The 14,857-nt window shown below is 40.3% G+C and overlaps 1 protein-coding gene across 12 annotated transcripts in view; it reads right to left on the bottom strand.

Moving 5' to 3' along the window:
* Window positions 1-14,857, bottom strand: part of RBFOX2 (RNA binding fox-1 homolog 2) — a 535,783-nt gene that overhangs the window by 118,258 nt on the left and 402,668 nt on the right. For all 12 annotated transcript variants that reach the window (XM_077452579.1, XM_077452576.1, XM_077452578.1 and 9 more), the window contains exons 2-4: window positions 12,140-12,364; window positions 7,437-7,577; window positions 4,051-4,104 (exon numbers count right to left, since the gene is read on the bottom strand). In XM_077452579.1, the coding sequence (XP_077308705.1) occupies window positions 4,051-4,104; window positions 7,437-7,577; window positions 12,140-12,364 (420 nt within the window). The remainder of the gene's footprint in view (window positions 1-4,050; window positions 4,105-7,436; window positions 7,578-12,139; window positions 12,365-14,857) is intronic.

The following is a 14,857-nucleotide window of genomic DNA, read 5'->3' as shown; positions in this document are numbered from 1 at the left end:
GAGCACCAGCCGTTACTGAGGGGTACTTCTTTCAGTACACATTGCATCCCGATAAAGAAATTGGCTAGTGGCTGCCAAAAGGTCCTTTACAGTTAAAGCCTAGTCAGCTTCATAGAGTCTAGCTTTTCTCCATTTTGGGAAGAGGAAACAGACAGTCATGTGACAGCTGATTTGGGCAAGTAAAAAAGTGTAGTATGCAGATTAAGGGCTGGATCACACCACAAATATGCATTTCAGATCCGTCCCGAGTGCATTTCTGCATGCACGGTTTTAACACGTTTTTGACGTGCTCCCATGCATTTTTGAAGTGTTTACTTGCTTTTTTTTCTTTTCCCCACTGTACTGGGGTCATGCATTTCAGTGCATTTTTTATGCTTACCACTTTCCAGTACAGAAATAATGTTCTACTTTTTTTTGGGAACTGAAACACCCTGTAGCTGACTGCACAGGTGTGAACTATGCCAGTAGAAACCATATAACCTACTTTGCATGCGTTTTTATGCAGGAAAAAACGCACTGGACTGCATGTGGTGAGAACATTTCCTTCTGGCTTTCTTGATCTGGATGCTTGTTCATACTTATAATACCAAAGCCTACAGCAGTCTGGTAACTGGCACTGTCAGAATGAGGTCAGAAATTGCTGCCTCTGCTTGAATATTTAGTATTTTTTGCTTCTATTCTAGAATACAGATGCATTGAAGGATGTGAACCCTAGCACCCACAGATGCCTTTGCATCCCAGAAATCTACCCTCTTTTCAATCACTAGCTCTTTTAGTATAGATTAGTCACAGCCATGTTCTAGCCAAGAAACAGATCATACGTTCCTTAATAGGAATTTTCCATAGTTTCAGAATGACCCATCAAAACTTCAACAAGTTTTGTCTAACTTATTAGCAAAGATGCTTCTCTACACCAACTTTCACATTTTATACAATGAGTGAAAAATTGTAAACCAACTAATTTTACACTTTAGACCTCATGCCCACTGGACTTTTTTGCAGCTGCTTCTAGGGACGTCAGACTTTTTTTTCCTTGCCTCTAAACTCCGCTGTCAGTCTGTGTCCATGCACATGGGCTTTTAGCAGCGGGGGGAAAAAAAACACTGCGAGTGCATCCAGACACAGGCATTTTGGCAGAAAAATGCTTTACGCTTGTAAGAAAAAATACATAAAATCCTAAACTTTAGTTACCAGAATTGAGGCCTTGTATGCCCATGGGTGGTTTGAGGTTTCTGGCTTGCAAATTAGTTATGAATGACTGTACACTTGAATATACCATGCTTGTGAAAACTCTTGCACAAGCATAAATCTCAATGTGCCAAAACCGCTAAGATTTTCACCTCTGCAAGAGTTGACGCAAGCAGTGTACAGCCATTCATTATTATGGGCAGCTGTACATTGCAGCCATCTCTCCCGGGTGCAGAAATATGCCTGCAGTTTGAGAGGCCTCAACTTCCACTAGGTACACTTTCTCCAGTGACAATTGTCTAAGAAGAAATGTCACTTTGAAGAGGTTTCCTCTCGCTTCCTGTTGCACCTCTAGGAGACAAATAGAAAAACACAACCCCGCCCTTAACAGGACAGCAACCAGCCTGTCCGACAGACCAGACCAGATGTCTGCCGATCGTTCCAAAGAGGCAGAGCGACGGTCTGTGACAGGGGAAGACAGATCTTGTGTTTAAGCAGGAATGTGGCTCTGTCCTTCCACAATTAAAGCATCTCCACAGCGTTAGAAAGACATTTAACCCTTTCATCTCCCATTAACCCCTTCCTTGCCAGTGCCATTAGTACAGTGACAGTGCATAGTTTGCTATAAGTCGCCAATTACCGCCATTACTAATAAAAATAGATAAATATTCCATAAAAATATCTCAGTCTGTAGACGCTATAACTTTTGTGCAAATCAATATACACTTATTGGGATTTTTTTAAACAAAAATATGTAGCAGAATATACATTGGCTTAAATGGATGAAGAAATTAGATTTTTTTTTATTGGATCTGTTTTATAGCAGAAAAGAAATATAGTTCTCAAAATTGTCTTGTTTATAGAGCAAAAAATTAAAACCGCAGACATGATCAAAATACCACCAAAAAAAACTAAAAAAAAAAACTATGTGGGGGTAAAAAAATAAAAAAATGCACTTTTACTAATTTTTAAGGTTAAATCTGAGTTCTGATTAAAAAAAATGTAAAAGTCAGCAGCTACAAATACTGCAGCTGCTGAATTTTAATAATCGGACACTTACCTGTCTCTGGGTCCATGCGGGGGACCGAAGCCCCACTTGGCGCAGACATTTTAACTGTGGGCGCCCAGCTGTGGCTTCATAGCTGGGCACCCACTGCGCATGCGCGAGTCGCACCGATACTCTCGAGAAGTAACTGTGATGTAATCGCCAGTACTCGCTTCTGGGAGAAATGTGTCATAGGGTATTCAAAACAATGCGTTTTGAGGCAGCATCCTCCTGGTCAAGCCCTAGGATGAAGACTACTGAAATGTATTTGGTCTTGTTGCTCGTTTCCTGTCATTTGACTAGCAGTTAAAGTATTTGTTGTAAAGATGATAATTTTAGCATCTGAACTCCCAGAAGATCCCCCATATATCTGTACTTGATAAATGTGTCAATTGGAGAGAAGCGACTTTATGTATATTAGGCCTTTGCAGCGTCCACGCTTTTGGGGTTCCACACTATCTATATCCCAGGACTTTGTGTGCTTTTACTCAGGTTGGCACTTCAACTATTAAAAAAAACTCAGCTTATGGCCACAGCAGCACATGTACAGGATGTTTGTCCCCTTTTCCTAGACAAAGCTAACAGGTGCTTAGACATGGCAACTGGTTGTTTTACCTAGGTATAGGCAGCTTTAAAATTAGAACAGCTAAAGTACCCCTATTAGATTTATTGGAAGGCCACAATATAGTTAAGGCTGTTACAGTGACTAGGCACTGGCCTCAGAATGGAGGAAACTAGCAACATGTGACCCAAGGTCCATGTATGTTAATGTCACATAAAAGGGTATTTAAATATGAAGTTCCATTTTAAACACAAATGGTGCTTACCAGTGACCAAACCTATATATAGCGTATTTCCACCATTTCAGTCAAATTCGAGAAATTCCCACAGTTTTTCTCATTCACATAGCATATGCAAATACGTGTAAAAAATCCTTTGTTTTTTTTCTTTGGAAAGGCTGATCCATAGGACTCATAGCAACTTTTGTTTTGAATAACTGTTATAATCAGGGGACAGTTTGTTGTTTTTTTTTTTAAACATACAATGTACCAAGTCTTGAGATCAAACTATTGTTAAGACCGTGTGCACATCTTGTTCACAATAATGAAGATCTTCCAGCACAGTATAGACAGGGTTAATTATGGTAAACAAACCTCCATGACCCACACCTTAACACTACATAGATGGGATTCTTTAAGGTTTTTCAGCAAGTATAAATAGGCAAGCAGGAAATAAAAAAAAATTGTAATACCAATGAGACCACAACCAACATGTTTGGTGGTTTCTAAATGTAAAATTTAATGTTATGACAGTTTACAGCTGATACGAACTGCCAGCATGGGACAGGGTTAAATTATGTTAAACTTGACTTCACAGCCCCCTGCTAAACATTACAAAGCAGAGAGCAAGTAAGGATTTTTAAGCATGTGAAAGGGGGAAAAAAAAAAAACACACAACTTTAGTTAACCAATGCTTTATTTTTATTTTTTTTTAAAGTTAAAGGGAACATAAAATATAAAGTGCTATCCCAACATGTCTGCAAATGTGGCAACACACTTGTCTAATAAGACAATTTGACCCCTCAGAACACTTAGCATTTTGAGCTTTTGAGAGAGCGCTATAATGTAAACATATATGCATCTTCTAGGCAAAAGTAAAAAATCTTATGCTTCACTGGTCAATCTAGACAAAGTATTTTACCAATTCAACCATAGAACTAAGGCTGGGACTATGCCCTTATGACCATACTTCTTGAGAGATTTTGTGGTTCAGTTAAAAATTGGAGGAGATCAGTAAAAAATAAAAGTTCGGCCTACCTTGGATCCTCTTTCATTAAATATGATTTCTACGTCGAGAATTTTGCCAAATTGCTAAAACAGAAAAATATGATTAATGAACTTATTAAAATAACTACAAACAAATTGCTATAGAGATATATATATATATATATATATATATATTTATTAAGATTTGATTTTTCCCTTAAGTGCTATTTTGCTCTGTTTTCTTTTTAACAGCAACTACAAAATAACCTTTTATGAGCAGAGTAGAAAATGAGGATGTGACCGCTTTTAGTGTGGCTACTAATCAACAGAAATGGCGGAAACAACCAGATATTTACTGATCTTGACAAGCTGAATGATAGGAAAACTTCTGTAACAAGGTACAGAACATACTTAAAATGCCTATGTAGTATGAATGTATACCAGATCACCTGTTGGTAAATCTAAAAGCTTGTACTAGGATTTGCAATATGTGGCCAACTTTAACCGCATGTCTACTGGGGCAATATACATTTTTCAAATACAGGTTAAATGATACAATGTGGCTAGAAAATTACTTACAAACCTCAATTTCCTAAAGCAGAGGCCCTGGAGGATAAATTGGTATTGAAATTTGTGTCAACTATTTGCTTTAGCGGCCATTTATAAAAACACAAATTTTCAGGAAAATAGTGCACTTAAATGAATTTTAGTACACAAACACAATATCCAATTTTTGGTAATATTAAAAGATGTTGAGTAATTTGATAACAAACATGTCGAGATTTAAAAATTGCGCACGCCTGTGAAATGGTGACAAACTACAGTATGTAAAATTGCCCATGTGACTTATTTAAAGCCTTTACAGGTTATGAGTTTAGGAATCCTTGAATTACTGGTCACGCCAAAGTTTGCGACGATACCTCACATGTAGGGTGCAATCACTTTCTGCATATGCATACAGGACCTACGTGATTGTTTGCATTCGCATGTATGTGCAGGGGGACGACGGTGCTTACACATTTTTTTTCTTTTTATTGCTATCAAAAAGGGATGAACAAGCCCTCTTGTTATAGATTTGGGCAGTGAGTGTTACTATTAATGGAGATCTGGGATCTATTAGACACCAGATAATTCTCCCGCCCTTCAAAGAAGTTGATCAAAACACAGATTGTGCTTGATCAGCTGCTTTTCTGGTTGTAAAATCCAGGAAATTAAAACTTTGGAAACCAAAAGCTTCCGGGATTATTCTTCAGAGTGGATGGGGAAACTGATGTGCCTCTGTCTCCTTTGTGGGCAGCTGTCTCACCACTTTGCTATCTGGTGGAATGGGAGATTAACTGAGGCTGCCAGTAGGAGTCTGTTCCTGCTCATCGGGGTAAAAGTGATTGGTTGGCTCTACAGTCACCTGGATTACTTTTACATGAAAGCCGTTACCTGGCTGTAAAAGATAAAAATAAAATAGTAGTATTATAGCAGCAGTTATGATCCTGGTATAACTACTTGCAGTCCAGGAAGTTTATATATGTACAATGGGCAGCAAGCAGTTAAAATACAATTTCAGGTTTACTTTCACTTTGTGTGGTTGACCATTATTTCCATTATAGAACCTTCTGAAAATTGGTGTAACCGGCAGCAAGGGGGAACTGTCTCACACTGTTGCCAAAACAGTGCTGCTCACTGTAAGTAATGCTACTACAGCTAATGCTATTACAGACTATTAGGGCCAGTTCACACCATAGGTACGCAGTCCGGACGCTTTTCTGCATGCACATTTTTAGTGTGTTCCAGCGCAAATCCCCCCCCCCCCCTTTCACTTTAACATGTATGTTTCAGTGCGTTTTTGCTGTTTTCCGGTGCATTTGGTGATGCATTTTAGCACGTTCCAGTACATTAAAAAAAATGCAGCATGTTCTACATTTTTACTGGATTGCACTGGAACTGGCTGCACTGGTGTGAACCATGCCACTGAAAACTGTTTAACCAACTATCCATGCGTTTTTGATGCAGACAAAAAATGCACTGGACTGCATGTGGTATGAACTGGCCCTTACAGCAGCCCCAGTGGCTAGACCATTCACTAATAGAAATAATTTGTATAGGTTACCAGTCTTAAACCAAGTAAACCTTGAAAACATTTTTACAAAGAATTTGAAAAGTGGGAACTTTAAAATAAAATTATTCTTCACAAAATAGTATCCATAACGCTTCAGACAAATGAGGGGACTTCTAAATTATTTTAGCTTTTTAAGATCTGAGCATCTGTGGTGAGAAATGTGCATGTAAAAACAGCCACACATTACAAATATACTGTACAATCTAGGTTCAGCACAAACCAAATTGAAGTCTTAAGAGACTGTAAAGTAATTGATCATAATAAAAAAAAAAAAAGGCAATGAAATATCCAAGCTAGATGACGTTTATACAATTAAACATTAAGTGATTAACATAAATTCACCAAAATCCATTACATTATTTTTGGTGCATTTTGTTTACAGATTTTTTTAAATCAAAACAATGAATTCTAATACTCAAAATTCAAAGTAGCTCTAAAGTCTAAATTTAACCTTAATTTCTACTTTGCAATAATATAAAAAAAATACCCAACCAACTGATGCTCCAGCATCGCTCTCCTCAGTGTCTGATTTCACATGAGAAACTGAGGGCAGTGGCCCTATAGGCTCCTGCTGCCAAACGCTGTGGGAGCATGGCTTTCTACCTCTGTGTCTATAGACACACACAGTTCAACACAACCCAATGGAAGCTTGCATGCACAGGTGCCTCTTTGGCTTGCTACTGGGGAGGTACTCAAATAGGAGGAAGAGCAAAGAGCACTAACAAGGAATCTTGAGGAGGGAAGAAATGTTTCTGTGCAATAACATTTTGACTGTAATGTGTCTTAAATGGAATATGTTTACAAATACAAAGCAGGATTTCAAGCAAAAAAATAAACAAACATTTGACATCCATGGAATACTCAACTTATATTTTTTTGTTTTTCATACATTATACTAAGGCAGGCCATACACAGGTCACACAGGCCAAACCATGGGTTGCAGGAAAAATTCACGATTCCATCAACACAGGCAGTGTTGACAGGGGAATCGGCAATTGTCTTCATAACCCCGCTGGGAAAAGATGGTGATTATTGCTAGTGACTGTAGAAGCTACTAGCGATAATCAAAGACAGTCCGGCAGGCTTATTGTACCAACGTTGGATTGAATAACTTGGTACGTTCAGCCTGCCTATTAACGGTTCGAATCTTGGCCGGGCGAGCAGGAAATCGAACAGTCTATGGCCAGCCTAAGGCCCCATTCACGTGGCGCCATTATTGATTAGATAAGCGAGACCTAGCTTTTTATTTAAGGGTTCTGTAAAGACAAGTGCAGGAATACAATGTTACAGTTGTGCAGACACAAACCTAACTAAACTGACTCACCCCGAACATCTGACGGAGATCAGGGTCTCTAAAGCGAAATGGTATATTGGAAACATGAAGCCTTTTAGGGGTTGGTTTGGTTTCCGTGCTTTCAGTACTCTGGGTTTGTGGTTGTTGCCCTTCCGTCTGAGATCCATCTGTCTGTATGTAGAAAAATCAAAACAAACAGTTAGGGCATTTAGAAGACATTAAGAATTTCATAGGTTACCAGAAATTAGTTGAGCAATGCACCTAAACTTTAAAGCTCCATACACACCTAAGCATTCTGGATCGCGGGCAGAACCACGGTAAAAAAGTGGAACGTGTTTGTAATGCCATTATTTCTTAATGGCACGCCAAATGCGGGGCGATTCGCTGCACTTGTTGAGCAACAAATTGCGCTACAATCACTGCAAACGCTTCAGGCTCTGTACCAAGTTTTGAGCTTCTTTTGGAGCAGAGGGAGGCCCATTCAAATGAACGATGCCACTCCAAATACACTCGGGGGGGGGGGGGGGGGGGGGGGGACGACGACACATCTGTCATTGCAGATCGCACAGGGGCGAATGGAGCCTTAGGCTGCTTTCACACTGGGGTGTTGGCGGTAAAGTGCCACTATTTTTAGCAGCGTTCACCATTTTTGCAACACTTAACCCCCTCCAACGCCTGAAAAAGGCACTTCGGCAGTGCTGCCCATTGATTTTAATGAGCAGGGGTGCTTTAGGACTTGCAGGACTTACTTGCAGGACTTACTTGCAGGACTTACTTGCAGGACTTACTTGCAGGACTTACTTGCAGGACTTACTTGCAGGACTTACTTGCAGGACTTACTTGCAGGACTTACTTGCAGGACTTACTTGCAGGACTTACTTGCAGGACTTACTTGCAGGACTTACTTGCAGGACTTACTTTTAGAGTCCTGCCAGTGCACCGCTCCAGTGAGGGGAGAGGCCCTTTACAGGTGCTACAGTGTCAAACTAGCATCTGACAAGAGGGAGAAGACTTACTCCCTGCTTTGGAGTCTACCTTTGTGGGTGCATTTCTATAGGAATGATTGTATTGTGTATCCAATAAATTCTGTACTACACTATCAGGGTTGTTCTGCACCACATTTGTTTGCACCCTTTATTGACCAGTTTATTATGCAACTTTTTGGGGGGGGGTGGAGGGGGGAGAATGAGGGCCCAGGGGCATCTTATACAGGATTCTAGTGCTTCAGAGGATTTCAATTACTGCCCTTATCTGTTACAGTCAATAAGAATCAGGGCAGACAGGCACTAAAGCCGGGTACATGGGCCGAATGTTGGTAGACATTTGCTGGCAGAGATCGCTGATCTCAGTGTTCTGGCGGGGGGGGCCGTCCCCCTGTCAGAACAGAGATTGTTGTACTTCCCATAGTGGAGTGGTGTAGCTCTGACCGGAGCTGAGTTTTTTTCTCTTTACATACTAGGCTTAAGGGTGGGCAAAAAAAATCAGCTGAAAACGGTCTCACTATTGGTTTCTGTCAAATGGCTGCCAGCGCTGATCAGCAGTCCCCCTCCCCCCCATCAGAACACAATAGCAGATGGGGGGGGAGGGGGGGATCAAAGCACTAACATTGCTTGTGTTCATACAGCAGTTTTTTTTCCGATCAGATAATGTGGGTTGACAGTGCTCAGAAGCTGGACTAAAGTATTGAACGGTGGCTGCAATAAACCACATATGCTCTCAAAGAATTGCTGGTACTTTAATTGTGAAACGGATGATAAAAACAGTATAATTGTTGCATGGTTATGTAAACGTTACTACACTGGCTACAGAGCTGACTGGGGCAATGATGGGTTGAAGTGTCAGACTGGGAGGATCCGTCTGTGGGTTGCAGACCTAGATTGCCACAATGCTGCCCGAGTCAGTATGTGAAGTGGCGGGCCCGCCAGCAAACAAGGATGTTATTACTGATGCTGGCAATGTGGATGCTCCCACAGCTGACTATCCAAGGAGGAGAAATTGTGGTGAGCGACAAGGAAGAGGGCATCACGAGGCCCGGACCGTGACGTGTCCAAAGGAAGCAGACACTGTCAGCGTGAGATGCAAACATCCCTGTTGCTACAACTAATGGTTTTGCGAGCATGCCCTTTATCAAGTCACATGAATATGGAGAAGGATCTGGGGGTTTTGGTAGATCATAAGAGCAATAACATGCAATGCCAAGCTGCTGTTTCCAAAGCGAGCAAAGTCCTTTCTTGTATTAAGAGAGGTATGGACTCCAGAGAGAGAGATATCATTTTGCCCCTGTTCAAATCATTAGTAAGGCCTCACCTGGAATATGCAGTTCAGTTTTGGGCACCAGTTCTCAAAAAGGATATCGGGGAAATTGAGAAAGTGCAGAGATGGGCAACCAAACTGATAAGAAGCATGGAGGAGCTCAGCTATGAGGAAAGATTAGAGAAACTGAATTTATTCACTCTTGAGAAGAGGAGAATAAGGGGGGATATGATCAACATGTTCAAATATATAAGGGGTCCATATAGTGAACTTGGTGTTATTCTCTGTATGTCAACCCAGAGGGCACTCTAAGTCTAGAGGAAAAAGATTATCTTCAAATATGGAAAAGGTTTCTTCACAGTAAGAGCTGTGAAAATGTGGAATAGACTCCCGCCAAAGGTGGTTATGGCCTGCTCAGTAGAGTGCTTTAACAAAGGCCTGGATACTTTCCTGAATGTACATAATATAACTGGGTACTAACATTTATAGGTAAAGGCGATCCAGGGAAAATCCAATTGCCTCTTAGGGGATCATGAAGGAATTTTCCCCTGCTGTAGCAAATTGGAGCATGTTCTGCTGGTGTTTTTTTGCCTTCCTCTGGATCAACTGTGGGCATAAAATTGGGTATATTGGATTGTACGATATTTATTTATTGTTTTTAAGGATGAACTGGATGGACCTGTATGTCTTTTTCAACCTAACTATGTAACTATGTTATATTGGCTAACAGAAGCTTATATACCCAATGTAGGGGCAGATTGAAAAGGGTCTGGACCAATTAACCCATCAGAGCCCCTGTCCATTAAAAACTTAGAAAACTATTAAGTGTCACTTACATTTAGAGTTACACATATACATATGCACACCTATGAGATATCTATACTTAAACCTAAAACCATGTGTCAATGTATTAACAATATCAACCCATGGTATGATGTATTAACAATTTATATAAAAATATTGGATAAAACTATTTGATGACCAAAGTAAAAAAAAAATGCTAATTGAAAAAAATTGTAATAAATGATATATATATATATATATATATATATATATATATATATATATATATACATACACATACATATACATACATACACACACACACACACACACACGCGCATGAGTATGTGTATGTATAAAAAATATGCTGAAAAAATACCAAAGTAGTCAAGGATCTGTAAAGGGCAAAGTAAACCCTACAAAGTATATTTATTTGGTAAGACAATATATCTATCGTTAGTTCACATGACATTGTGTACTTCTAGGTCCTCATTCCACCCATTGGGTGACAAGGAGCCAAAATGTTAAATCCAATACATAAGAGAAAACCTTTCATTTTCAGTAAGGGTACCTTTAGGAATGGCCTCAATCGCCATCACCTCTAGGCTTTTAAAGTTTTTATTGTGCGCCTGGAGGAAATGGTCAGGCACACTGTGTTCGTCACAACCTTTATGTATGAATCTGAGGTTCTCACCAGTGCGCTTGCGACCTACATAAAGCAGCCCACAGGGGCATGGCAGAACACACTGGTTTGATGTGGGATATTTTACCTTTATGGTCACTTATTTCTGCTCGTCCACGAGGTATAAGTTGGCATGCAAGACATCACCTCTTCCTACATTGGAAAATACCAACTTTTAACAAGATCAGATCTAATGTCATATTGGAGTTTGTCATGGATAACTTACCGGGGGCCAAGATGTTTTTCAATGTACGAGTCCTCCTAAATGTGTCATCTATGCAACGACCAAGGAACACCGTGTTCAGCAAAATGGTTGTTGGCTCAGATGTGGCCCTCCTCCCAGTAGCCCGCGGAGAGATTAGCGTAGCCCGGGGAAAAATTTGCCCCCATGGCCGTGCCTTTGACTTGCGGGAAAAATTGGTCCAAGAACATAAAATAATTGTGTCTTAAACAGAATTCTGTAATGTCAACTAAAAAAGTGGCCTGTTCAGAATTAAAATCACCTACTTTGACTAAAAAGTGTTGTAGTCCAGACAATCCCACCTCATGGGGAATGGACGTGTAAAGGGAAGAGACGTCCAATGAAGCCCACATAACTGTCCACCCAAGAATACTGCTGAGAACTTCCAGTATATCACCGGAGTCTCTAATGTATGAGGAAATCCGGAAAACAATGGGTTGGAGAAAATAATCAATGTAGATGGACAACCTGCTGATCAAACTGATGGCGCTGGAAGCTATAGGTCTCCCTGGGGGATTGGTTAGAGACTTGTGCACCTTGGGGAGATAGAAAAAATATGGTGTGCTACATACTAGATGAAGCAGGATTTTTTTTTTTCCCCTTCAGCCCACTGTGTGTACCATGCATTACACAGAGAATTTTCAAACTATAAAATTTCATGCACTCAAACCTGATCGTTTCCTGATCCGAAATAACATGCATATGGCTGTGGACAGTATGAAAAACAATATTTAAAAAAGGAAGTACAAGGATAGCTACAGCACATTCACATACCGTGTTGGAAGCACTAGCCGTGCTGGTGGCTGGGGTGTTATGCTCTGCGTGACTCTGCCCTCCTCCATAGAGCGGAAGTCCGAGATCAGTGGATGGAGCGGCATACTCCTGTGTGTGTTGGTTTCCATAATCTGTAGACAAACCGTTTTGGGGCGGTGGAGGGAAAGGAATAGCAGCAAATGGTTGAACCATGGTGTCAGGAGTGGCTGTCGGCTCCTGGTTACCCTAAAAGAAATCATAAAATTTGATTTAAATAAAAAACTGTAAATTTACCAACTGTAAAAAAAAAAAAGAATAAACTTTTACAAAGGTTGACACTTTAAACATGTAAATTTACCATACTCATGTTACCTCTTACTTGGTTACAGCTATTCGATATTATGGCCACACTAAAAACCTGTTGACTTGAATACCAAAACATAAAAAAGGTAATTCTACTTTTACATGGCCAATTTAATTTAATCTAAAAACACTCAATCAGAAAAGAAAATATATCATAACTCCAAGTCGCAGCAACTTTTCTTAAGCTCCCCTTACATGGATTGAAATTCAGTTGATTAAGCAGGAACTGGCCAAATTTCGAACCATATGGCCACCGTGGTTGTGGTGTTTATCTAGCATCTCTACTGAACTTACCTGTTGGAAAAAAGCCACTCAATCAGCACTGCAGGCAATAAAACGCATCTCCGACCTGTGTATTAAGATTCCATGGGGAGTCTCCCTGCTGACAGACTACGACGATAGTGCAGCGTATTCCCCCATCCACCATAAATGTGCAACTCAGGTCACTGAATAGCAGGGGGGTCACCTTTGAGCAGTTTCAGATCAAATAGCCATTTTCAGCATAGAAATGGATAGGTGAACACTGCTAATATCTAATAGGAACCAGTCAGTGCATTTCTTTTTGGTGCTGTGTCTTTTGGCGAGACTTTTCAACCAGGGCAGGAATGTAGGAAATTTCTCCCGCTGAGCAGAGGAAATACCATATCTCCCCCATTACAGAATGTTACAGCGAGAGCAAGCAGGAAACCCAGGTTCCAAGGAAATTTTGATTCACTAGGGAATCTCACTCTACAATAATAAGTGAATATCAAGGGCTGAATGAATTTCAGAACCTTGTATGCCAGAATTCTATACAAGCATGACCATTGGTTTTGAAGCTTTAAAAAACATACAAACTTTCAGTGGCCTAACTCTTAGAAGGAAAAAAAAAAAAAAAAAAAAAAAAACGAGAGAAGTGGGAGGAACGTGCGGATGTGTTAACAGAACTTTAGCGTTGCAACATCTGGAAATCATTGGAGAAACAGTGATCCACCCTTGGCTTTAAGAAAAAAAATATGCTTTAGCTGTATTTCCAGAGATGGACAAACGAGATGAGCTGGCAAAAAATGGGGGAAAAAAACATGCAAAGTTGGGGGGGGTGGGGTGTTTAAAACAGAAGTACAAGGAAAGTACAGAGGGTTACAAGTTGAAAATGCAATGTGTATAATAATAATTATGATTTTTCAAAGTTTTAATCGAAAATGTGGTTTGTTTTGCAGTTCTACACTTTTATTCGTACTTAACGGGACACAGTAATTACTATGTGGGATGTGCCAGAGCAATGTCAACTGAGGGGAGGGAGACAGAATTAGGGAAACACGAGACTAGAGAAGTTATACTTCTGCCCAAATCCGATATCCTCATGCCTTTTTACATTCACCTGATAAAATCTGGTAACTGTATGGACTGAAGACCATGGAAGCTTGGTGATGCATTCCCACAAAGCACTAACAGTCCTATAGGAGTGTGTTTTTGAGAGGGAGGAATCATCCTCTTTAAACCATAAGCTTGAACAGTTACTTGCTGAATCCATTTAGAAATAGTAGATTTCAATGCTGCCTCTGTCCCTTTTCTAGGACCTTCGGGCAACAACAAAACAGTTTTTTTTTAATCTGAGCAGTCGTCTTCAAGTAGACCTTGAGTGCTCTCACCTCATCAAGAAATTGAAGTAATTTTTCTTCTGTAGAACAGGTTCTGGAAAAAAAATGAAGGCAGAACAATATCCTAATTTGGATAAAAACTAGACACTACCTTTGGTAGAAAGTTAGCATGAGGGCGCAATACTACCTTATCCTTGCGAATAATCAAATATGGCTCTTTACAAGAAAGAGCAGTCAACTCCGATACCCTTCTTGCAGAAGATATGGCTACCAGAAAATTTGTTTCCTTGCCAAAAGGACCAAGGGAATATGCTGCATCTGCTCAAAAAAGGCTGTTTCAGCAATGCAGACAGAACTAAATCCAAGTCCCAAGGGTTCAGGGGTGACTTAAGTGGAAGATTATGCTGTGTTACCCCCTGAATAAGCTACGAACCAAAGTAGGCGAAGCAAGTGGTTGTTTAAATACCAATAAGGCCAAAACCTAGCCTTTGATGGTACGCAAGGCCAGCTTAATTTCTAACCCCATCTACAGAAAGTCAAGGATTCTACCTATGACATACTTCCTGGGGTGCCAACCCCTGGATTCACACCAGGAGACATGCTTTCTAGACTCTATAATCTGATTCTGGAAGCCAGCTTCCCTGCATTAATCAAGGTAAATACCACTGGACCTGAATGCCCACGCTTCTTTAGAATGTGGGATTCAACTGCCAAACCGTTAAATTTTGCGTCTGTAAGGTAGGATGGAATACCGGACCTTGCAAGATGAGGACTGGACATGGTGGTAGGGTCCATA

This window comes from Lithobates pipiens, unplaced genomic scaffold, assembly GCF_037356315.1.
Source record: "Lithobates pipiens isolate NorthernLeopardFrog02 unplaced genomic scaffold, aLitPip1_a1.2 Scaffold_23, whole genome shotgun sequence".
In the NCBI taxonomy this organism is placed as follows: domain Eukaryota; kingdom Metazoa; phylum Chordata; class Amphibia; order Anura; family Ranidae; genus Lithobates; species Lithobates pipiens.
This window is presented reverse-complemented; position numbering and strand designations above follow the sequence as displayed.